This window comes from Oreochromis aureus, unplaced genomic scaffold, assembly GCF_013358895.1.
Source record: "Oreochromis aureus strain Israel breed Guangdong unplaced genomic scaffold, ZZ_aureus HiC_scaffold_87, whole genome shotgun sequence".
Taxonomy (NCBI): Eukaryota; Metazoa; Chordata; class Actinopteri; order Cichliformes; family Cichlidae; genus Oreochromis; species Oreochromis aureus.
In genome coordinates, this window is record NW_024108985.1 from 11735 (window position 1) to 38065 (window position 26331).

The 26331-nt window shown below is 39.8% G+C and overlaps 1 protein-coding gene and 1 pseudogene across 1 annotated transcript; one reads left to right on the forward strand and one right to left on the reverse strand.

Annotated features, from left to right (window-relative positions):
• Positions 1-13540: 13540 nt before the first annotated feature.
• Positions 13541-14962, forward strand: LOC116328968 (zinc-binding protein A33-like). Its single transcript, XM_039607873.1, has one exon. The coding sequence runs from the start codon at positions 13541-13543 to the stop codon at positions 14960-14962; it is 1422 nt and encodes a 473-aa protein (XP_039463807.1).
• Positions 14963-24404: 9442 nt separating this feature from the next.
• Positions 24405-25843, reverse strand: LOC116320268 (annotated as a pseudogene).
• Positions 25844-26331: the final 488 nt, after the last annotated feature.

Sequence of the window (26331 nt, forward strand, 5' to 3'; positions counted from 1 at the left end):
AACTTATACAAAATGCAGCAAGATATTAAAAAAACACTATATCGGATTCATATCGGTATCGGCAGATATCCAAATTTATGATATCGGTATCGGTATCGGACATAAAAAAGTGGTATCGTGCCATCTCTACTTCAGAGCTCCTTCAGTGACAGAGTGCTGCATCCTAGATGCTTGAAGGAGCGTTTCCGCAGGTCCTTCCTCCCTGCAGCTGTCAGACTGTACAATCAAAACTGCTCCCAACAAACATAGAGTATGGAGGGCCACAAGAGTAACGCGCATTAAAATAAAGATTTCTGTGCTTAAATAATGAATTGTAGAATAAATTCTGCATTTGTAAATTCATTTTTGAATTCCAGTTTAATAAACTGCATTTCAAAATCCTTTTTCCAATTGCATTTCAAAAACATTTTTGAATTCCAATTTAATAAACTGCATTTCAAAATCCTTTTTCCAATTGCACTTTAATAAACTGCATTTCAAAAACCTTTTTCCAATTGCACTTTAATAAACTGCATTTCAAAATCCTTTTTCCAATTGCACTTTAATAAACTGCATTTAAAAATCCATTTCCCTTTCCTGTTCGCTCAGGGATTAACTTCTGGATTAGCTGCTGGATTAGCTGTTGGATTAACAACTTCATTTTAAAAATCATGCGGCTATTCAAATTAGCCACACCGTGGGATGTAAGGAGCTCTCTGATTGGTTGGACAGACACAGGCTGTCTGCTTGGATTTTTCTAGCTCATAGCTTCGCCCTGCTACGAAGCGTGTGTGCTTGTACAAAGGCCGTTCAGCCTCGGGATTTACACTCGGCTCGACACGGATATGTGAAGAATGAAAGGACCCTGCAGCGAAACGGAGAGCGCAACCTTTGACTGAGTGCCTGTTTACGCAGTCTGACCACCTGTTGAAGGTAACGTGCTAACAAGGCTAACGTTAGCATCACCGCACGTAGCCCCGTTATTTTAAGGTCATCTTAGCTTATGAAAGTGACAGGGGATTTCTAAAAATCACCCCGTAGTTCTTCAGCTAAGGCACCTGAGTTAGAAAACACAAACACTGCAGTTGTCTTTCACTCGCGAGGGGCAGTCATGGAACGCAAGACCTGCGCCCCATGACTGTCTGCGTCCTTTATTTATACAAGATTGTCTGTGTGTCTATGTGTGTGTGTGTGTGTGTGTACAAAGATAACAACGTCACTCAGAGCAGCGGGTTTTTCCCTTTTCTACATCTGTATGTTCTGGTAAAAAAGCTGAGGTTTCTCTTCTCTATATCTGAATGTTCTTAAGACACAGGAAGTGGTTAGTAGCTGAATAAGTTCATCACACAAGTTATGAGGTGAAAAGTCACATAGACATGCTGGTTTGCTTAGTGATCCATAAAAAGAGCACATTTCATGTAGCTGATCACATTATGTACAATTTTCTTTTAACATTCTCTCCTGTTTATCAGAGAAATGAAATGTACATGTTATCAGTAAGTAACTACTTGTCTTTCACATTTTCAGTTACTACATCATTAGTTACACTTCATCTTCATCTAACAAATAGGAAAATAAGTCTTCATGGTCTTCATTGGTTTTTGGTACATCTGCATATGCTGTAAATGACAAACTTATCTTCTGTGAAATTACAGCTTTTAAACAAGGAATAACTCAAATAAAGAAAACAAAATAAAACCAGGGAAACTCCAACGCCGATCAAGAGTCTCTTTAAAACCTGTTAAAGTTGAGCGCTTCTTCCTGGATGAGGATGTTGATGTTGTTGTTGTTGTGCACTTTACAAAAGTCATTCTGAAGGTGTGGTCGGAGATCAGAATTAGTGCACCTGTTCCAGGGTGTTTCCCATAAATGGTTGTGTTAATATGCTCGGCTTGTGCGAGCAAACGTAACAGTCTTTCTCTGTGGTCCTATTAAACACGTATCTGTATCAGGCATTTTCATCCAAGGATGGATGTAGTCTTGTTTCATGTCCATTAGGTGGAGGTTGTCGTGCATCCATCTTCTCAGTCTGCCTCGTGGCTCAGCTGCTCTTGGCATCAGCTGGGGTCCTGTAAGGGTGAGCTTTGTAGTCAAGGTAACCAGGAGGGTTCCCTTCCCATGGTTGCACATAGGTCCATCACACCTGCACCTGGCTGCCCTAAAGTTGATCGGATGGAGATTGGAGTGCGGGCTTACCCGACGGGGGCCCAATCAGCACTTCCCCCCCTCACCCCCGAAGCAACCAAGCGTAGGTGAGGCTTCCCTAATGTGCTTCCTCCTTGGTGTCGGGGCTTCCCGGAACCTCAACCTTTTTGCAGTGGCTCTGGTGTATCCAGGAGGGTCTCTCTGCAATTTTACAGGCTGTGGGTGTGGTCAATAACACTTGGTATGGGCCCTCCCAGCGAGGCGAGCTCCAATTTCTCCTCTGGGTCCTATTACAAGTGCTCCAATCTCCTGGTTTCAACCTGCAAGAGACTGGAGAAGAGTCGAACGGCAGTTTATTGTTCAAAACAATATCCTTATTTTCTAGTAGTTTTGCCATCCATTCTGCCAGAGTTGTTTCTCTGACAGATTTGTCTAGAGGTTCACTTGTCACTGGTAGTGGGAAAGACCTACCATGAACAACCTCAAATGGTGTAAGTTTTTGAGAGCCTTGTGTTAATCTCATCCACATTTTTACTAGGCCTATGCATTCAGGCCACGGTCTTCCTGTTTCCTCCATGCATTTTCTGAGTCTCTGTTTTATGGTGCCGTTAGTTCTCTCTACTAACCCTGCGCTTTGTGGGTGATAAGCACAATGGTTTCTTATGCTGAATCCTAGTGCTTCAGAGACTTTACTAATCACATCATTGACAAAATGTGTCCCATTATCTGATCTTATCAGAGTAGGGATGCCATATGTTGGAATGAAATGATTACATAGACATTTTGCAACTGAGATTGCATCTGCTTTTTTCACTGGATAAATCTCTGGCCATTTTGAGAATACGTCTATAATCACTAGAGCGTATTTTGAGCCTTGACTTTCACTTAGTTCAATAAAGTCCATGTGAATGGTGTGAAATGGATGAGGTGGTGTGGGGAAATGTCCTCTTTTTGTTCTCAGATTGCCCTGTGAATTGTGTTTTTGACAGATCATGCATGTCCTCACAAATTCTTTTGCTGAAGTTTCAAAATTTAGAGTATAAAAGTGTGTGTTTATGACCTGGACCATCCCTCCTGATGACACATGCGTAACTCCATGGGTCACTAATGCTGCTGTTCTGTGTAGGGACTTAGGAAGTATTGGTTTTCCCTCACAAGTCATTAGATCACCTTCTAGTTGTGCTCCACACTTTAACCATTTCTTTTGTTCTGTGGTTGGCGCTGCCTTTTGCTCATCTTTAAGTACATCAAGTGGTATTTGCATGGTGGATGCAGACATTGTGTCTACAGTTTGTTGTGCGGCTAACTTAGCTGCTTGATCTGCAAAGTTATTGCCTTTAGTTATTTCTGAATTATCTTTCTGATGTGCAGCACATTTACATAATGCTAACTGCTTTGGCAATATTATTACTTCTAATAGTGTCTTCAGAAGACTTCCATGTTGTACTGGGTGTCCAGATGTAATCATTCCTCTGTTCTGCCAAATTTTAGCAAAGTGATGTACTGCTGAAAAAACATACTGACTGTCAGTGTATATATTTATATCTTGGCCTGCGTGCAATTCACATGCACGTATGACTGCTTTGAGTTCTGCACTCTGAGCGGAGTGTGAGGATGTTAGCGGTTTCGCTTCTATGACTCTGTCTGCTGTAGTTACTGCATAGCCAACGCAGTTTCGTCCTAGGCTATTTTTAGACGCTGAGCCATCTACAAAAATGTCAGTGAAACCAGCTTGTGGTGTGCTGTAAATGTCAGCACGTGGCTTTGTCTCCTCATCTAATTCTTTCATACAGCAGTGTGGATGACCTTCTTCGGGTGAGGCCAAAAGTGTGCTTGGGTTCAACTGACCACACTTCTCGATTCTAATGTGTGATTGAGACAATAAGATTCCAACATACGACAGTTGTCTCGCATGTGTGAGGTAGGACAAATTGGCTTGGAGTAAAATTGAAGTCACCGCGTGTGGCACTCTGATGATCAAAGTGTGCCCTAAAACAATGTCAGCTGACTTTTTTTTACTGCCTCTGCTGCGGCTGCACAGGCTTGCACACATGTAGGCAGGCCTGACGCAACAGAGTCTAATTTGCAGGAGTAAAATGCAAGCGGGCGTTGTTTGTCTCCAAATGCCTGTGTTAACACTGCTTTCATGTAACCTGCTCCTCCATCTACATGTAAGTAGAAAGGCTTATCATAGTCAGCCAAAGCCAAAACAGTATTTGTCTGTAATGCTAGTTTCAAGTTACTGAATGCTTCTTCTGCTGCTGGAGTCCATTGTATTTTGTCTTTCAGTCCTAAATTCCTGCCATAGATCATATCTTGCAGGGGTTGTTGGACTGTTGCTGCGTATTCTGGGATCCAGGTTCTGCAGAAGTGGCAGAGTCCTAGAAAACTCATCATTTGTTGTTTTGTGAGTGGTTTTGGAGCGTTCTGTACTGCTAGTTTTCTACTGTCTAACAGGTTCTTTCCCTCTCCTGTGAGTGTGTGTCCTAAGTACGTAACTTTAGGACTCCACAATTGGAGTTTGTGTCGTGACACCTTGTGTCCTTGCTCAGCTAGATGATGTAATACTGCCATAGTGTTGGCTTTACAGTCATTCTGTGTGTTACCTGTAATCAGAATGTCGTCCACGTACAAGAGAAATTGCCCTGGTGCAGGCAATGTACACAGTGACATAGATTTCTTTAACGCCTCTGCGTACAAAGTTGGGCTGTTTTGGAAGCCTTGAGGCAGTCTCGTGTACGTGTATTTTTGGCCATTAAATGTGAATCCCAAAAGGTGTTGTGACTCTGGATGCAATGGCACAGAAAAGAATGCATTTGACAGGTCTATGACTGAAAACCACTGTTCTTTAGGTGTCACTTGATTCAAAATTGTGTGTGGGTTTGCCACTACTTTTGGGATTTGCTCCGTCACTTCGTTTATGGCTCTTAGATCATGCACTAAATGGTATTTTCCCGTGCTTGCCTTTTTTACTGGGAAAATAGGCGTATTGCAAGTTACTTTGTCCGTTTTTACTAGAATGCCTGCTCTCTCCATGTCAGCAATTACCGGTCTGATCCCTGCTTTCGCTTCTGTTGTCAGGGGATACTGTGGTTTGACTGGTCTGTACGTAGTGGTTGTTTTTACCACAACAGGGTCAGCACCTTTGATTAGTCCGACATCAGTCAGACCCATTGACCAAAGCTTTTCAGGCAACTGTTTTAATTCTGGAACAGCTCTAGTGAGAGTAGGTGTCATTCATTATTGGTGTCAGACATGTGCGTATCTGCACAGTCAGATAGATGAGTTGCTGGCTGTGTCGTAAGTACCCACCCTAATGTGTACCTCATGCATCCTGTTCTAAGACCTTAAAGCCACCCTTCATGTGTTTCTTCAGTTTTTTCATATCTGTCTCTTTCAACTTGAGTCAAAACGTAACCTAACTCCCTCCAGTCTGTGTTTTCATTTCGTGCTACAGACATGTGGTTTTGGCATTCTACTCAGTTCCTGTACTTTTTCTGTTTGTATCACTGAGCACACAGCATTGCCACTTTTAGTTACATAGAGGTGCTGCAATGTAAGCTTCTGTGGGCCTAATCTGTGAATTTGTGTGTCATATGAAGGATCTGGGCCTGGGCTTTGTTTAAATCTTAGGGTGTTGTGATACTCATCAAAAGCAAGTGGTCGGGAGTCTGGTGGCAAATACTTTTCAGCCAATCTCTGTAGAGGCTCTAATGGTGGAAGGTCTAGAGTCCAATAGTAGTGGGGCACTCCTTTTCCCTCACTGCTATAATTAATCTGACCTCCTCTTCTACCTCTTCATAGTTTAACATCAATTCTACGTGCATGCCTTGTGCTCCTGGCACTACGCCAATTTTTAATTTCTCCATGCTGTCTCTCCCTAGGAGGTTGACTGGACAGGATGGATCGTATATACATTGGTTTTTACAGCTCCTGCCACTTTCTCTATGCACTAGCAGTAGCCCTTCTGTTAGAGATTTTACACTAGTGTGACCTGATGCAGACTTAACTGTCAGGGTGTCTTTTGAAAATTTCAGGTTTTTAGGCTTTTGATTTAGCACGGTTTTGCATGCACCTGTGTCGCATAACATAGTCATGGGTTGGCCATTTACATGAATTTTTAATATGGGTCTCTCTCCTAACAGTGTAACTAGTTCATACACGTTAAACACTTCTGTATCATCCTGTTTTTCCTCACTTCCTTGCTCTCTGTCTAGTCAATCTTCATTTCTACCTTCTCTGTTCTTTCCTGATCTACAGTTTTTAGCAAAGTGTCCTTCCTTTCCACATTGCCAACAGGTGTTGTCTCTTTCCCTGTCGAAACGTTCTGCTCGGTTGTTTCCTCTGCCTTTGTAACCTCCTCTGCCCCTTCCTCTATTTCCTCTCCTACGTCCTTGCAACTGTCCTCCCGAAAATGCAATAAATCCTGTCTCTGGATCTACTGTGAAAGTGCCTACATTCTCATTTTTCTTTTTTATAACACGGAAGGCATGTTCTGCATATTGCAGTGCGTCGGGCAGTGATCCTATGTTCATAGTCACCCAGTGTTTTTCTACATGTGATTTCACTGGTGGTAGGCCATTTAAAAAGGCATTCTTTAGTTGTTGTTGATATGGGGTCTCTGGACCCTCTTCATAATTTAATCCTGATTGTTGTCTAAAAACTGGACGCAGGCGGTCCAGAAAATCAGAAGCTGTTTCGGCTTCTTTTTGTTTCACCTCTCCTATTTTTCCATAGTCAGCCCTTGGGGCCAACCTTACTCCAATTCTCTCATATAAATTTGCTAGGGCATTGATTAGGTCGGTGCTTCCTGGTGCGTATGCTACTCCCCCGGCGTTTGAACCGGTATAATCTCCTCTAACTGTTCCTATTTTTAATCCTAATAAATCTTGCACTACTTGAAGCATTTCATGACCGTTTAAATGCCATTGCCTCCTGATCATTTCTACAGCGTCCCTCCATGGTATAAAACCTTCATTCAGTGGAGGAATGTCTTTCAGGACATTTTGTCTGTTTTTTTGTGACCACGGACGGAAAATATGTATGGTTGGGCACTCATCTTGCACTTCTTGTCCTTCTGGCCCTATTATTAGGCCAAATCTCGGGTTTGCCACTGTTACCATTGGGTAAATACCAGTGGCTGGCGGGTCAACTGTGTCTCCCCAGATGTCGGTCCCAGTGGGATCACGACCCATCTCTTCTTGTGGGTTATTCTTGAGTGTTAGTTTGTTTAGCATTGTCTGTGCTTTTGCATAAGGATGATGATGTGTGTGTGACCTAGTTCTTCCTGATATGGGTCAGTGTATAATGGGTGGTGCTGCAGCTGTGGTTGCAGAAGTGGGCGGTGGCGGTGCATATGGTGGTGGATTAGTACACGTATTGCGAGCACCGCACGGTGTCTCGTCTTCTGGTTTTACTAAACTGGCGGTTAAGTTCTGTTTTTCTGACTTTTTATCTTTTTTCTCTTGTTTTTTCTTTTTGTTTTCCTCTCGCCTAGCTGCTTCTTCTTTCCAGGCCTGGAAGTATTGTGATTCTTGCGTGCGTTTTCCTTTCTTTTTTAAGTTTTTTGTTTCTGCTATTTCTTTCAAAAGAGCTTCCTTCAGCTGTGTTAGGGCTGAGGGGCTGCATTTCCCTTCCCAAGTGGGACATTTTGTTTTCTTAGGATTTCTCCATCTACACTACAAGCACTGATTTGTCCGGCGCCTGGACATTTCTTTTCTAGCCACTGCTCGTCAGCAGTGAGTTTGGTGGGCTGATTCCCCATTATGACAGAACTGCAAAGCCTTCTCTGGTATGCTTGACTCGGGGGTAGTTGCTGACACGCCCTTCTACCCCGCGCTATTCACGGAGCGGTGTCAGTTTTATGAGGCGAAACTCAACCTTTCCCCTTTGTCACCAGTATGTGGGCTTTTGCAGGATACACAAAGATGGAAGTAGTTCAGCAGCGTATTGTGCTGTAAAATCAACTTACTTCCAAAACACATATAGACATAGACATTCGCGCGTTTTTATAATTTGTCACGAAGTAATTGCGGCTACTTCTGAAACCAGTCTAAATATAATTTATCACGAAGTAATTGCGGCTACCTCTAAACCCAGCCTAAACTTAGTTCCTTTCGGCGAACTCAACCTATTTCACGTGTTTCATGAAGTAATTGCGGCTACTTCCAACCTATTTTACGCGTTTCACTAAACCCTCACGGCGGTTTAAGACCAAAACAGTGTTTTCTCACCCTCAGTTGTCTTTCGCTGGTTGTTCAGGTCGTCTGGCTGAGTCCCAGCGTCGTGGACCAGAACTAACACCGGCCTGGACCCGAATTCAAAACGTCCCAGGACTTTCTCCTCTACCTGGAGAGGGCTGTCGACAGACTTCGGTGCTGGCTTCCCACGACGTCAGGATACAGCAGTCAGACCTTACATTGGAGTCACAGAAACGTGTCTGTTGTTTCCATCGCTAAGCTCGAAGGACCAATTTAAATGACAGGGGATTTCTAAAAATCACCCCGTAGTTCTTCAGCTAAGGCACCTGAGTTAGAAAACACAAACACTGCAATTGTCTTTCACTCGCGAGGGGCAGTCATGGAACGCAAGACCCCATGACTGTCTGCGTCCTTTATTTATACAAGATTGTCTGTGTGTCTATGTGTGTGTGTGTGTGTGTGTACAAAGATAACAACGTCACTCAGAGCAGCGGGTTTTTCCCTTTTCTACATCTGTATGTTCTGGTAAAAAAGCTGAGGTTTCTCTTCTCTACATCTGAATGTTCTTAAGACACAGGAAGCGGTTAGTAGCTGAATAAGTTCATCACACAAGTTATGAGGTGTACAGTCACATAGACATGCTGGTTTGCTTAGTGATCCATAAAAAGAGCACATTTCATGTAGCTGATCACATTATGTACAATTTTCTTTTAACAGAAAGTGTTACGTCGCAGCTGTACGAGCTAGCTACGTGTTCTGTAAGCTGCTGTGCTCTTCACAAATAAAGCTGGAAGCAGCTCAGACTATTAGAACCAGCACTGAGCCCTGTTACATTTATACAGTGTTAGAGCAATGGCTGCAACCTACAGGCTTTAAACTAGCGATTAAAATGCTGACAGTAAACTCGTCAGACCAGATGTTACCACATTACTTTGTGATACTTAGAGTTAAAACAACTAAGACAGGCTGATTAAAATAACAGCTGTCAGTTCTCTCATTCAACATATAAAGACTGGAGATCACACTACTGATTTCAGTTCATTTAATATGTGAGTGCACATCATTTATGTCAACTGGACATAAATGATGATCAAAGGTTGTATATATGATGTATTCATCAAATCCCAGCCTCTAACACAGTGCGCTGAATCTTAGCTTTGAATGTCCAGTATATTCTAATCAGTGCAATTTAAGCATTCACTGAACCTACAGTATCTACACCTGTGTGGCAAATGTGTGGTAAAGACACAGATAATCTTTAATTATTAATATAATATACATCATGATAAACAAAAGCTGAAATTGATTCAGTTTAGTACTTTTCTCTGTATGCTCTGTGATTATAAAGGCCTTAAATTCTGTGATATATACTGTAAATGATTTTCACAGAGGTCTTAATCTGAATCATTTAGCTTCAGCAGTATTTCTATTCGTCTTATGAATTCCAGTCTAATGTCAATTCACTGTTTGAGTTTGGTCTTAAACCCCAGAGAATACCACCTGGTTCAACAATCTTTTTATCTGATTATTTGCAAAACGGTTTTCTTCTGAGAGATGCTGCTGAGGCTGAAATTGAGCCCAGAGAAACAACAACAAAGTTTAGTTCCTCTGGATTTTCCATGGAAAATTGTTTTATCACTCATCCAGGTGACTTCTCCAGTGTCACGGATGAGGATGAATGTATCTCCCACTGGAAACCATTGTGTCCAGTTAAAGTCAATCGACTTTTTTAAGGAGAGTTGTTAGATGCTGTGCTCATGAGGACAATGAGTTTTAACTTGCAGCACAACACAAAGCTGCCATACTGGATCAATGATCTAAACACTTAATTGAGCAGAATTAAGGCAAAATGTAATATCCTCATATGATGACACATCACACATGACCCAGCATTGTTCTAAGAATGCAAACTTTCTTATTGGAAGTTTCCACAGCTGCCAGAAAGGGACAGATTTCTGGCTGGTCTTAATGAGTGGTCATTGCTCTCTTGTTTTCTCTGGAATTGCTGCACAGAGGACGTAACACCCATGATAAGCACTGAGGTTTGTGTCCTTGTCAGGAATCAGCCATCCTCAGCTTTCTGGTAAGGAAAAGTGGAACCAGAAGATATTCAAATGCATCTCCTCACAGCTGCTGATGAATTCTACAAAAAACAAAGTTTGTTAAAAACATTTACAGGTGAATCACCACTGATTTATCAGTGACATCCATTTACTCAAAAATTACTGACAAGTGGACAACTAGAATATATAGTTTATAATTTCAAAAATGTCCTGTACAAAATGGAACTATATATGACAAATGTGGTGTGGTGCTTGTGGAATTTTTAACAAGGACCCTACAAAACTTTACAGTACTCATGCTGCCCAACTTTTGACAACTAGGTGTGCAGTTCCTGCTTTAAATGCATTCACTTTTAAGATTAAGAAATCTAAGTGATAAGAGGCCAGAAATGTTTGAACTCGCTTATGAACCTACATCACTGAGGCCTTCTCTTTTGCATGAAGTCCAGGTGCTGGTTTTCCAGTGTGTGCGTCTGATGGCCCAAAGCTGACTCAGAGCCGTAACACCATCCATGGCTGCAGTATGGAACAGATGTGGGTGTGTCCTCATCTCCCAGACGAGTCCAAATCGTCATCAAACAGCCCTACAGACACAAAAACGTGAAAATATAAACTATCAGCAGTGATTTAAGTACTTTAAGACCTCTGTGAAAATCATTTACAGTATATATCACAGAATTTAAGGCCTTTATAATCACAGAGCATACAGAGAAAAGTACTAAACTGAATCAATTTCAGCTTTTGTTTATCATGATGTATATTATATTAATAATTAAAGATTATCTGTGTCTTTACCACACATTTGCCACACAGGTGTAGATACTGTAGGTTCAGTGAATGCTTAAATTGCACTGATTAGAATATACTGGACATTCAAAGCTAAGATTCAGCGCACTGTGTTAGAGGCTTGGATTTGATGAATACATCATATATACACAACCTTTGATCATCGTGCACTCACATATTAAATGAACTGAAATCAGTAGTGTGATCTCCAGTCTTCATATAAGGAATGAGAGAACTGACAGCTGTTATTTTAATCAGCCTGTCTTAGTTGTTTTAACTCTAAGTATCACAAAGTAATGTGGTAACATCTGGACTGACGAGTTTACTGTCAGCATTTTAATCGCTAGTTTAAAGCCTGTAGGTAGGTTGCAGCCATTGCTCTAACACTGTATAAATGTAACAGCGCTCAGTGCTGGTTCTAATAGTCTGAGCTGCTTCCAGCTTTATTTGTGAAGAGCACAGCAGCTTACAAAACACGTAGCTAGCTCGTACAGCTGCGAAGTAAAACTTTCATAAGCTAAGATGACCTTAAAATAACGGGGCTACGTGCGGTGATGCTAGCGTTAGCCATGTTAGCACGTTACCTTCAACAGGTGGTCAGACTGCGTAAACAGGCACTCAGTCAGAGGTTAGCTCTCCGTTTCGCTGCAGGGTCCTTTCATTCTTCACATATCCGTGTCGAGCCGAGTGTAAATCCCGAGGCTGAACGGCCTTTGTACAAGCACACACGCTTCGTAGCAGGGTGAAGCTATGAGCTAGAAAAATCCAAGCAGACAGCCTGTGTCTGTCCAACCAATCAGAGAGCTCCTTATATCTCACGGTGTGGCTAATTTGAATAGCCGCATGATTTTTAAAATGAAGTTGTTAATCCAACAGCTAATCCAGCAGCTAATCCAGAAGTTAATCCCTGAGCGAACAGGAAAGGGAAATGGATTTTGAAATGCAGTTTATTAAAGTGCAATTGGAAAAAGGATTTTGAAATGCAGTTTATTAAATTGGAATTCAAAAATGAATTTACAAATGCAGAATTTATTCTACAATTCATTATTTAAGCACAGAAATCTTTATTTCGATGCACGTGGCTCTTGTGGTCCTCCATAATAGAGGTTTACATCAGCGCTGTAACTTGCACTATTTTATCAACCGATTCACACTACAACCAGAGTTTGCCTCTTATCTGTATTTAATTTTATTTAATTTAATAACGGTACAGTACTCTGTTTTTGGTATCCATTGTCCTTGATGTAAATATGTAAAAATTGTGTATGTTTCTGTTCTGTGTCTTGTGTACTGTTTGTTTGTATATGTGTCTTTCTTGCTGCTGTTACACCCAAATTTCCCCTTGTGGGACAATTAAAGGATTATTCTATTCTATTGTATTCTATCTTCTCCCACACTCTGAAGTTTTTTTTCTTAAAAAATCATGTGAAAATCATTGAAAGTATTCTTTTAGATAAAAAAAAGAACTGTTTATGACTTGTTTAGATATATTACTTAAAACCTTATTGTTTGCTTCTTCATAGCAATTAAGATTGACTGCCTTTGTTAAAAAACTGCCTGCTGTAGATTATACATGATCGATGTCTGGTTCAAACCAATAACTTACATTAAAAAGTGGATTTGTTGACCCAATGCAACAAGTTATACTGCTGAATAAATTAACAGCACAAACAACTATGGGAAAGTTCATAGGAACTTTAGTGTTTATGACAATGCATCGTGTGACAGTCAAATGTGAATGAGCTGGATATTAAAAGCTGTAAAGCAAAGTCCAATGAAAAGAAAGAGAAGAAACATCAGCTTGTGTAGGAGCAGATTTCGTGTGGATAAATACAAATGTGTTATGATATAAAAATAATTTTAGAAAATAAAACTAAACTTCACTGAGCATTACAGTGTATAACAACCATAAAACATAAAGCTGTCATCAATGATGATAAAAAAACTCAATATACTATTAACATTAATAATGTTATCAGGTTTTCTGTACTAGTATCTCCAACAGTTTCTTTCTACTCTGTGAAAAAGGACATTTTCTACAATTCTCACACTGATCAGGTCATCACATTATAGTCTACCATAAACTTCAAAGTCTAAAGGTAACATTATACAGGTTTCATTTGATATCCTATAATGTCTAAAGGTTATAAAGGTAAATAGCAGAGTGTTAGGAATTAAAATTTAACCAGTGAAAGACGTAGGTGAAATTCATTGCAGATTATGAATCTCACCGAACATTGCTGAAGCTGAGACGCCATTACAGGAATGGAGAACTCTAACTCTTACTTGGAGGGCTGAAAGGGACAAGCTGAAAGAAAAACAATTTGGTGAGTTTTTTTCTTGAAGAGAAATTTGAAAACAGAGAAAATGTCTGAGAAAGACATATTTCTTGAAAGCTACCTGAGCTGCCATGTGTGTTCAGAGACTTTGAAAGACCCTGTAACTCTGATCTGCAAGCACAGCTTCTGTTTAAACTGCCTGCAACAATTCTGGGAACAAGCTAAAAACACAAACTGTCCCATTTGTAAAAGAAAATCCTCTAAAGGAGATCCTAGAGTGAACTTTGCTCTGAAGGAACTGGCTGATTCCTTTGAGGTGAGAAGAAAATCTGGATTATCTGAGACAGAAAAGCGAGAGAAGAAATTAACAGTGGTGTGCAGAAAACATGAAGAAGAGCCAAAACTGTTCTGTGTGGACGAGCAGAGAGCTGTGTGTTCTGTCTGTGACTTTCCTCACCAGCAGAGTCACAAAGTGGTTCCTGTAGAAGAAGCAGTCAGTGTCCTAAAGAAACATCTAAAATCTGACTTTAAGTCTCTGCAGGACAAGAGGAACAAATACAAACAAGTGGTGAAAACATACAATGAAGTGATTCAACACTCCAAGAAGCAGCTGTTGTCCACAGAGAGGCAGATCAGAGCAGAGTTCAACAAGCTCCACCAGTTCCTGAAAGAGGAAGAGGAGTCCAGACTGGCAGCTCTGAGGGAGGAAGAGGAGCAGAAGGGGAGGACTATCAGCAGAGAGATGAAGATGATTAAAGAGCAGATCTCCTCTCTGTCAGACAGCATCTCTGCTGTTGAAGAAGAGCTGCAGAAACACAGCGTGCCATTCCTCAGGAGTTATAAAGACACTCAGAGCAGAGCCAGAGCCCAGAGCTCAGTGTCAGATCCACAGCTGGTCTCAGGAGCACTGATAGATGTGGCCAAACACCTGGGCAACCTGTCCTTCAGAGTGTGGGAGAAGATGAAGGAGAAGGTCCACTTCAGTCCTGTCATTCTGGACCCAAACACTGCAAACTGCTGTCTCTATCTGTCTCATGATCTGACCAGTGTGAGACATGGAGACACATGGCAGCAGCTTCCTGATAATCCAGAGAGAAACACAAAATATGCTAATATTCTGGGCTCTGAGGGTTTCAGGTCTGGGAAACACAGCTGGGATGTGGAGGTGGGAGACCATCCGACCTGGAATGTGGGGTTAAGTAAAGAATCAGTTGACAAGAAGGGAGAGCTTTTTGTTTCACCAAAATATGGAACCTGGTGTTTATTGCATAAAAATGGAAAATACATTGATGGTGTTGGTCAGACTGTGACAGTGAAGAAGAGTCTCCAGAGGATCAGAGTCCAGCTGGACTATGACAGGGGGGAGGTGTCCTTCTATGACCCTGAAGACATGACTCACATCTATACTTACAGAGACACTTTCACTGAGAAACTCTTCCCACATTTCAGTATTGGAAATGCAGGAAATGCCAAAACTTCTGATATCAAAATCTGCCAGACTGAGATTTGATTGTGAAGTGTGTTAAAATGTTTGTTTTTATATGTAAAAGCAACTTTTTTTTTATTGTTTTGGACCTCTGTGCTGCTGGCCTCCTGGTTTTGGACTCTGTTTTCTTGGGCTCCAGTGTTTTTTTTTTAGTTTTGGACTCATATTTTGTTTTGGGACCTTCTGGTGCTCCTGTTTTGTTTCTCTGACCATGAGTTTTGGAGCAACTAAATATCACTGAAATTCAACGATAGCATCTGCAGTTTCCTTTCTGGATCTGGGGGTATTATAATACACGTATTTGATGACATCAGTATAACATGTAATTTCGGCTTACCTGTGAAACAGGTTCTGACTGTGGTGGTGTCAAGCCAAGCCAAGTGTTTTGAACCGTGGATCAAGCAATGTTGCTGGTGAATTCACACTTCAGCTCAGTATCCTGTTTAGATTTTGTCCAAGTTGTTTTGCCATGTCATTTGTGAACTGGCCTAACATTTCATTGAGTGTTTGTCTGAGCATGTGAATTAGTGGGATAACTTTAGAGCCTGACATTCTTTGCTCTTGGGCAACTTCAGCAGTCACTCTTTAAAAAGGTAACAAGATTTTCACACATTTTCAGACTGAAGCAACAGCTATTAGTGATGCAAACTGCGCAGGGGTGTTTCAGTCATCTTAAATACATGATGAGTGTAGGGCCCAATTTTCAAAGATCTGCCTGTCAGATCAAACCGGGCAGTCTGAATGAAGCAGTGAAGTGTTTCAAACATAATCAGTGACCCACTGCTTCACAATAAATAACCAATTGAGTCCCAGTGTTGGAGGTAATCACAAGTGACATCAGTTGCCTAGAGTTATTATAAATTCGCTTCAGCCCTTTTTTTTTTTAGGGTCGCGGGGGGGACTGGAGCCTATCCCAGCTATCTTAGGGCGAGAGGCAGGGTACACCCTGGACAGGTCGCCAGTCTGTAGCAGGGCTAACACATAGAGACACATTCATTCCTGCATTCACACCTATGGCAATTTAGTCTTTCCTCTTTGGGAGGAAGCTGGAGTACCTGGGGAGAACCCACACAAACATACAGATTATCCTGTATAATATTTATCAACAGTGTGTGATGCTGTCATGTAAACAGAGAAAAGGCGGGGCAAATCCAGTACCTAATAAAGTGGTCAGTGAGTGTAAATTGTAAAATCTCACAGAACACCTCGCGCTCTTACAGATTACCAGTGTCATACATAAAATGAGCTCATTTTATGTATGACACTATGTATGACACTATTTTGTTCCAGACAGCTGTGTGATGTTATGTTTAAAGATAAATTTCCATCCCATTGATTTAAATCCAGATGCATGAAGTGCCAGCTCTATCTATTTATTATTTTTGTCCAGCAGAGGTCGCCTTTGTTAAGGAATTGAAACCTTCATGCTCATGGGTTCAGTTTCTGCAGCCTGATTAATTAAATAAACAAAGGTCCAAATGCACAGTGATGTATTATATATTGTCATTTTATTATTTTTTTCCCTGCCTCCACTCATCATACGGTTGCTGATGAGTGTTATAGATTTGCAGTCATTTTTTAAGACTATAAAACTCTCTTTTCAATAAAGCTAAAGGTAGTAATAAATACGTTGTTTAGTCATAGCACTCACATCCTTCATGTATAGGGATGGGTACCGATATGGCACCGGTTCTGACATAAACGGTATAACCAGACGGAAAAGCAGTGCACATTTCGGTGCTTTTTTTCCTGAGATGTCATACACTTTGGATTCTAGCCAATCATTTTACCTTTCCAAGGATAGTAGGCGGGCCCAGGTACTTGTTCTTTTAGAGCAGAGCTACAGATTAAAAATGCCCAAGGCAAAGTGGTCAAAAGTCTGGCTGTACTTCACAGCAAAAGATGCAAACTCAGCAGCCTGCAACAAGTGCTTTAAGGTGATACTGTGCAAAGGAGGTAACACCTCGAATCTGATGAAACACCTGGCGGCGCATGGCGTTTTTAAAAAAGCCAAGAAATGCACCGTATTTGATAGCTTGCTGCAAGACCTCACACCGAGCACATCTACTGCGGGTGTGGTAAATCTCCATTAGCGAGTTAGCGTGGATCGCCCCGTGCGTGGGGCTGGACGGTGCTTATCATTTTGCAGAAAAAAAGAGACTGCTAAAAATAAAAACATAAGAGGTTTTTGGACAAACTTTGTGTTCTCCATTCTTTAAGCACCGGTTCGAGCACCGTTTAAGCACCGGAGCCGTTTCAAAAGTACCGATTTGGCACCGGTATCGGATAAAACCTGAACATACCCATCATGTATATGATTAATATCCAGCTGTTTTAATGCTCAAGTGAGAGCAAGTGAGTAATTTTATTTTGCTGCTGTAATAATGTAAAATTCCTGACTGTGGTATTAATAAAGGCTATTATATATTATATATGTCATGTTGTATTCCATTATGCTGGTGCAACACAGGGATTTCCCAACTTGAGATAAGGTATGTTCGATCTTTTCTGTTTATTTCCCATTATGGACAACTACTGTACAATATACAGTATGATCAAGTGGAAACTACTTGATTTCCACTGTACCATCATTGTGGTGTTTTGTTTTTTCACATTACTGGTGGATTGTAGTTTGATGGTCGAATGTTTTGCATTATTGTTATCTGAGGACCTCTAGAAGGATGGTTGTTCTGGTGCTAATAACTAATGAGGATTTAAATAAAGAATAAAATGAAATGCTTCCTCTAATCTTCATCAATGCTCTTCAATGTGAAATATTATTTGTTAACAGGATTTCGAATTTGTTACTTTTCCCCATTTGACTCATCTTGTTTTTACAATGATTTGCCTTGACTGTAGATTTCAGAAAGATTACTGTATCTCTGTATACCTTACATAAAGTCAGTGGCTGAGTCTCCAGCAGCAACATTCAATAAACTTCCATCAGACTGGGTCCATGTTACCAGCCAAATACGGAATCATAAAAGTAAGTTTTGAATTACTTATATTTGGGTGTTAAGGTGACATTTTGGGGAAAAAATTATATAATTAGATGTATGTATTTAAAATAAATAAATAAGGGTGTTACAGTTACTACAGCAACAGATTATAGCTCACCGTGCCATTTTTGATCACAACTTTGGTGCTTTTGGCTCATTTTTAAATTAGTGTGTATGTGTATTATGTGTATGCATTGTGATGAAACAAGTTTTTCTAAATAACTTCATAAGTTTATAACTTGAAAAGGGTGATGCTACAGTCTATCCACCTGCATTTTAATGATTTAAGACAGTCTATTATAACAGTGCTGGGAAGTCAGCTGGTACAGAAGAAAAAGGAGATGGGAGGGTCTGGGGCTAGCAGCTGTTCATTTACCTAAATCTTAACATCTGTGTGGGAAACAGTGGATCTTTGATATAAAACTCCAAAACAAGAACAACAAGGACAACCTGACTCTTTTCCTTAGTTTTGCTCATGCTTCAAATGAATAACAATTTTTTCACAGCAGTTTATAACTACTTTAAATTAGCTAGTTTTAAAATCATAATGACTCTTCAATCCATCGAGTGATTTTTCAAAACCCATGGACAAGTCACAGCAGATGGCTGCCTCTCACTGAGCCTGGTTCTGTCGGAGGTTTCTTTTTCTTAAAAGGAAGTTTTCCTCCCCACTGTCACCCAGTGCTTGCTCTTTTTAACACTGTAAGGTACCAAACCCTACAGTAATATATTGTAAAGTTACCTTCCCAGATAGCAAGGAAACATTGAAACAATGTTGAGTCAATATCAGGCGACGTCATTGAAGCAACGTTGAAGTGTGACGTTGACCCAACGTCACTCTTGCACCCATTTTTAACATTGAAACAACGTCAGGTTTTGATGTTGAATCAATGTTGAAACCTGACATTGGTTCGACGTTATATTTTCGAATACTGTTGACATTGAAACAATGTCAGATTCTGATATTGAAACACTGTTGAGCTATGGTGTTAATTTTCCACCTCTTTTGCACAGTTGCTTTTTATTGAAAAAAAAAAACAAAAAACAAACAAACAAAAAGGTCAATAGACATGTATCATTTGCAAAATACTTTATTAAAAGACAAAGTTTCCTATTTACATTTCTATGTTTCACGTCACTTTTATTATTTACTCCGGGATGGGGATGGATGATGTGCGTCCTGCGCGCCACCCGTGCGATCTGGAGCATATCTGAGCCATTTCTGGACTGCTTGAGCAAAGACCAACTCAGACATAGAGTTCGCCCCTCCTGCTGCGCCAGGCCATCTAGGACAAAAATAGACACACACACACAAAAACAAAGACAAAAAAGGGAATTAGAGCACATGAATAAGCTCTTGTTAATTGTCTTCAGCAGGGAGAAAGTATGTAAACTCCTAGGCTGATAAACATGAAAGTCACCAGGCGGAAATCAGCAAACTGCTGCATTTGATTCCCAAAGAGCTATAAGCTGAAAATGTGATATGTCTTAGCATGGTGTGCCGTGTATCCTTTAAAAAAAAAAAAAAAAGAAAACATAGGGTCCTCGGGCTGTACAAAGTGTACAACCCGAGGACAAAACTAAGTCAAGACCAAAGACTCCATCTCCAGATTAACTGGACATGAAAGTCTTGTTATTAAGAAAGACAAAGTAATATAGCAAAAAAAAAAAAACATAGGAAATGTGAAACGCACCCAGCACATCAATTGATCCCTTTATTGTTCACTTTAGGCTCATAAAACTACAATAAACAGTAAAACTTACCAAATATGCATCTGCACAGCGCTGTCTCTTTAAATGCCCTTTTTGCTTTGTCTGGTCCTTGGTTTTTCCCCTGCCCAGTTGAGTACAGAGGCCAGCTCCTTTGTAATGGCATAAACCATTACACGGCGGACTCGCACCTCCAGTGTGGTCCAGCAGCACCAATCAGCATAAAGCGTCTCACCTATAGACACATTTTATGAGATGGAATTAGCGTGTCTCATGTCTTAAATGTGTATGCAAGTGCTTGTGTGTTTACTTCATGTAATTGATGATAGAAACATGTCATTTAGTTTCCCTAAAGCCTGATTTTCAAGTCATACAAAGAATAAACCAAAGTATTGGCAGTACAATGTATTTCTATTCCCTTTTGTTGGATATTCATTTGTTAGTTCTTGTAACTGCTAAAAAGTGTTTACTAGTTTTGCCTGTCACATATATTTGTTATACCATGTAAACTGTGAAATTCCAAGATTTTCAAACTTGCCTTGTAATAGTGGCCTCACAGAGTCTCTGGAATCTGCAGGAAAAAAAAAAAATCACAACAAGATGACATTCAGGAGTATAAATTGTTTTTTTTTTTTTTTTTTTTAGATAAGAGTACAATGACATTGTGATGCAGCTTTAAAAGCTTTTTAAAAGCATACCATCTATAGGGAAGACATCAGACTCTGCATGCTGGCGAGATCGCAAAGCTGTGTCGGTTTGTGCGGAGTGGCGAAAGGTGCGGAAGCTGGGTGGGGCATTATGATGGTTGCTATCAGTGGGCTGGGGGCAGACTGCGGAGTGATGAGGGCTGTTTAGAAAAGATAATTTTTAAGTATTTAAGAATACAGACAACTTGTCAGAAAAGTTTCCTCGTGTCAGACACAGATATGTACACAGACACTAGACAGTATTTTATTACCTGGTATTTTCACTCGAGGGGCCTGGGGAAACAGTTTTTTTGTAGGTTGCTCATCCTCTGAGTCCGTATATGTGTACAGGGGATTTGGTCTAAAGAAAAGAAATTAAAAACGGTCTTAAGTAATTGTAAATATGCTTTTGGCATATTGTTTCCTAAAGTTAGTTTGATTTCTAACAACACACAGAGGAAACAGAGACGTGCAAGAAGGTACAGTATACAATGAATTTTTGAAGTGCACAAGTGTACACGACTTTGCATTTTTAAAAAGTTTACAAACTTCTACTTTTTGGGATTATGTGGTGATATTGCAGTATGCAAGCACCACAGATATGTATAAAAGACAAGATCATAAATTCTTAACAATCAAAGATATGTTTGTGAATAAAAGGGTTTTACTTGTGCTTTCTTTTAAGACTGGTCTGGGTTTCTTCTTCGGACTGAAGGTCAGACGTATCACAGCGTTCACGTGGATATCTCTGAAGACTGCGTTCTGCTTCGTGAAATGTGCCTGGAAATACAAACACAATGTACGGCCAGACATACATTACGTGTGGACAAAAGGTGCAAACGCATAGAAAAATCAGCGTTTTCAAAAATACGCTGGTACGTGTGGACGTAGCCTTATTCATTATTCAAGGCACAAACAGAAAGTCATGTACGCGTGCAACGTAAAGTTAGGTCAGCGTGCAACGTACAGTCACGTGGGCATTCAAACTGAGTCTAAAGTTTTCGTGTGCGAATTGAAGCGAGTGCTCTCCAATCATCAAAAGTAACAAAGTCATTGAACACGTTTATACAGTTAACTTTACGTTTATCAATCATATATCACAGATTTAGAATTTTTTGTAGTACTAAGCAACTACAGAGCGAAAGTCTGGGTCAAGCGCCGAGGCCACGGCAAGAACAAAGGAAAACTCGAAGCGTTAAAGCTAGCTTTGTAAGGGAATATAACGAAGAAATTATGAAACGAAAATGTTTTCTTTGTTGATATACTTTGTTCGCAGTGCAGTTTATTTGTTGCCGGATTGTAAGAAGTAGACACAATTTCGGGCTCGTAAATAACAGTAAAAAACTTGTTAATGTACAACATTAACGAGTTTTTTTACTGTTATTCAAATGCAAACATGGAAATAACGAGTAGGAAAAAAAATCATTCATTCTTACCTTATACTAATCGTGGTGCAGGCCAGTGCAGTGCATGAACTGATGCCTTCTCCGGTCAATTCCGCTGAGAGTAAATCAAATGTCCCGCTCTACTGTAGAAGACAATGAATACCTGGGGGGATGTACCAATGTGAGAGGGGTGCTGCGGAATAGTCCAAGTGATCGCTGCTTTAATTTCCCGGTCAACTATACATAAATTGCACGTAGACATGATTTTTTTTAAAGCTGGTGAACTAGACCAAGTCATTGATAACAAATGAACAATAAATCTACTTTCTCTGGTACTTTATACCGGTCAGTTGCAGTGCAATTTAATGCTCAACTACAAATCGATGGTTTTGATGGTGACCGGGCGAATGATCGTCAACTATAAATAGACATTTTCTCGACGTTGTTGTTGTCACCTGGTCGACTACAAATAGATCAAATATCAATGACAAAAAAACAACGGTGAATCAACATCGTTACAACGTCTCTATAGTAAGACCGTCGGTTTACCACAGTATTTCAATGTTGTTACAACATTGGCATTTCAACCCGACCATATCTGACGGTTCGGATGAAAAATCAACATAGATTCAATGTCGTCTTGCTATCTGGGTTACAGTGTATTACTGTAAAGTTGTTATCTTACCGCGTGAAGCACCTTGAAAAGACCATCATTTCATTTCCTTTGGCGCCTTACAGATTGAATTGAACTGACAACATAACTAATTCAGTGCTTCAAGTTAAAATCAATTCTGTTTGTTTTCATTGTCTGTGAGCTGAATAAATATGTTTTATTTGTTATTCAGTTCAAATCCTGTGCTGTCATGTGACCTGCACTCTGAACACACATGAGAACAAATTGATTTCAAGGAAATAAAAATGCTCAAATTTTAAAGATTGTGAGTTTTTTTTTTATTTATTAGCTGCTATAAGAACATTTAACACTAATTGTACCAATGTTGTTGTGTACTAAACACAGATTAATTTAAACATTTTTAATTTACACATTTTTGAGCAAATACTGTATTAGGTTGTAATTATATTAATGTATGGTTACAGATATAAAGAAATACATTTTTTGAGTTACAGTGAAAACAATTGTCCATAAATGGTAATATAAATATAACTTTGAAATTTTCTATTAATTGAAATTATCCGTTAAGGATACAGATAATATTCGGTAAAAAAACTGAATTTTCCTTTTCATAGCTGCAGGAAATGTCTGTAAATATTACAGAGAGTATACTGTAAATCTACAGAATTTACCATTTTACCATTTACCATTTATTAATTAATGGTGGTACAAAATTTGATGAGTAAATCTAATCACCATCATCACTTTAAACAAAACTGATGTCTGCTACTCACAGGCTGCTTTGTACCAGTCCAACATATGTGTCATTGTAAATTTCACCACAGTGCTGTAGACTAACCAGCTTAGCTCTGTGTTGTGTGACAAACTGCACAGAAACAGTTTGTGAATGTGGTGATTTGTTGAGTTTGTATTTTTATGATGTCACTGGAAGCAACAGGAAACTGCAGCACACACAGAAATGTACTTACTCTACACTAATATACATTAACCTGGCTATCAGATTTAATTACCTGAACATGCAGATAATAAGTATATTTTTCATTGCAATGTTTCAAATACCAGATTTCAGATTCTAGTAAAAGATTTTGCTCCCCATTAGTGAAGGAGTCATTCTCCTTTACTAAATCTCTCTTGATGGTCTCCCACCTCCCTGCTGTGTTTCATTGAGCTGAAGCTATCAGCAGCCAGAACAGAGTTTATAATAATTTTGTCTCTCTGGATTGTCAGGAAGTTGTTGTGTTATGTCTCCATGTCTCATACTGGTGATATCATCAGATACATAAAGATAAGTGCTTATATAGTTCACCTGAGATTAAAGAAAAATGGAAGAGGAAAAAAACAAACAAAGCTGTAAACATAATGTGAATTTTGTCTCCATCTTATGGTCATTAATGGAAGAACAACACATTTATAGAAACAACAAATGTTTATTTGTTAAAATATCCCTATATTGCTACTAATAAAACATTTTAATAGGTCACTGGAGTGTTTTAGGCAGTCATCACGATTGAGATGCATGCAGCTTAGGTGCCATAGTGTAAAGTACCTCACAAATATGAATATGATTGTGTGGTTTTTCACAATATGAATAGAAAATGAATTAACTAGAGTTTAGACTATAAGAAAATATTCCATGATAATCAATTAAGAACAGAGGAAACTATCAAAGATGGTATCGTTTAAAAATTATTAATTTTTAAATCTGCAATATGCTCCAGTCAATACAGTGTTTGTCTTCAGACTTAAATCAAGATCCTGCTAAGTTCAACACATTATAATTTAAACATCTGAAAGAATTAACAGCATGACAAATATTCTGACATGAATATACAAACAAATTTTCATCTAGAAAACAATTAAATCCTGTCAAATCTTTAAAAAACTTTGTTTTGTGGCTTTTTGTGAAAATCATCCCACAAAACCATCTTGGATAATCTCATATAAATGTGTCTAGAATATTAAACTTCTAAACAGTTTTTGTTTTTACAAATTAACTAAAATCTTATACACTAATAATCACAAAATGACAGCTTAATAAATCACTGACAGCTGTTAATCTTTACAATTAGTCTTAGTTTCACAGATTTTGATATCTGAAGACTTCGCATCATCAGCATTAAAAATACAAAAGTATGGCAAAAGTTTCTCAGTGAAAGTGTCTCTGTGAGTGTAGATGTGTGTCATGTCTTCAGGGTCATAGAAGGACACCTCCCCCCTGTCATAGTCCAGCTGGACTCTGATCCTCTGCAGATGCCTATCCACATTGACAGTCTGACCATCACCATTATTGTATTTGTCGCTGCGATGCACTAAACACCAGATTCCATTTTTTGGTGAAACAGGATATTCTCCTTTCCTGTCAGCTGATGCTTTAATTAAACCAATATTCCAACTAGGATGGTCTCCCACCTCCACATCCCAGATGTATTTCCCAGACCTGAAGCCCTCAGAGCCAAAAACATCGGCATACATTGTGTTTCTCTCTGGATTATCAGGAAGCTGCTGCCATGTCTGTCTCCATGTCTCACACTGGTCAGATCATCAGACAGATAAAGATAAGGGTTTGCGGTGTTTGGGTCCAGAATGACAGGACTGAAGTGGACCTTCTCCTTCATCTTCTCCCACACTCTGAAGGACAGGTTGCCCAGGTGTTTGGCCACATCTATCAGTGCTCCTGAGACCAGCTGTGGATCTGACACTGAGCTCTGGGCTCTGGCTCTGCTCTGAGTGTTTTTATAACTGCTGAGGAATGGCACGCTGTGTTTCTGCAGCTCTTCTTCAACAGCACAGATGCTGTCTGACAGAGAGGAGATCTGCTCCTCAATCATCTTCATCTCTCTGCTGATAGTCCTCCCCTTCTGCTCCTCTTCCTCCCTCAGAGCTGCCAGTCTGGACTCCTCTTCCTCTTTCAGGAACTGCTGGAGCTTGTTGAACTCTGCTCTGATCTGCCTCTCTGTGGACAACAGCTGCTTCTTGGAGTGTTGAATCACTTCATTGTATGTTTCCTCCACTTGTTTGTATTTGTTCCTCTTGTCCTGCAGAGACTTTAAGTCAGATTCTAGATGTTTTTTCAGGACACTGACTGCTTCTTCTACAGGAACCACTTCATGAATCTGCTGGTGAGGAAAGTCACACACAGGACACACAGCCCTCTGCTCGTCCACACAGAAAAACTGGGGGTCATTACTGTGTTCGCAGACAAGCATCCCATCCCATCCCTTCTCCTGCTTTTCTCTCCTAAATGATTCTGTTTTCTGTCTCCCAGCAAAAGAATCGGTCAGTTCCTTCAGAGCATTGTTGACTTCAGTATGTTCTTTTGAGGATTTTCTTTTACAAATTGGACAATTTCTGTGTTTTTCTTGTTCCCAGTATGTTTCCAGGCAGCTTAAACAGAAGCTGTGGTTGCAGCCCAGAGTTACAGGATCTCTGAAAATCTTTAAACACCGATTGCAACGCAGGTATCTTTTGAGAAATGTGCGTCTGTCAGCCATTTTCTCTGTTCTCTGTTATCAAATCTCTCCTAAACAAAGAACTCACCAAATCTATTTCTTTCAGCTTGTTTATTCCAGTACTTGAAGCAAGGTCTATTTAGTTAGATCTCTAAACCCCTGTAACTGTGTCCTGGCTCCAGCAGTCAGAATTGATAATAACATTCATAATCTGCAGTGAATTTCATCTACGTCTTTCACTGGTTAAATTTTAATTGCTAACACTCTGCTATTTACTTTTATAACCTTTATATAGAATGGGATGTCAACTGAAACCTGTATAATGTTACCTTTAGACTCTAAAGTTTATGGTAGACTAAAATGTGATGACCTTATCAGTGTGAGAATTGTGGAAAACCTTTTTTTTTCTTTTTCTTTTTTTTTTTTTTTTTTTTTTACAGAGGATTATTACATCTCTTTCTGTCATCTGACTCAGCTTAGCAGCTTTTATTATCGTGCTCATGCACATTTGACTGTCACATGATGTATTA

Excerpts from the sequence above, each read along its gene's own strand:
- LOC116328968 (XM_039607873.1), top strand. The coding sequence starts at position 13,541 with ATGTCTGAGAAAGACATATTTCTTGAAAGCTACCTGAGCTGCCATGTG.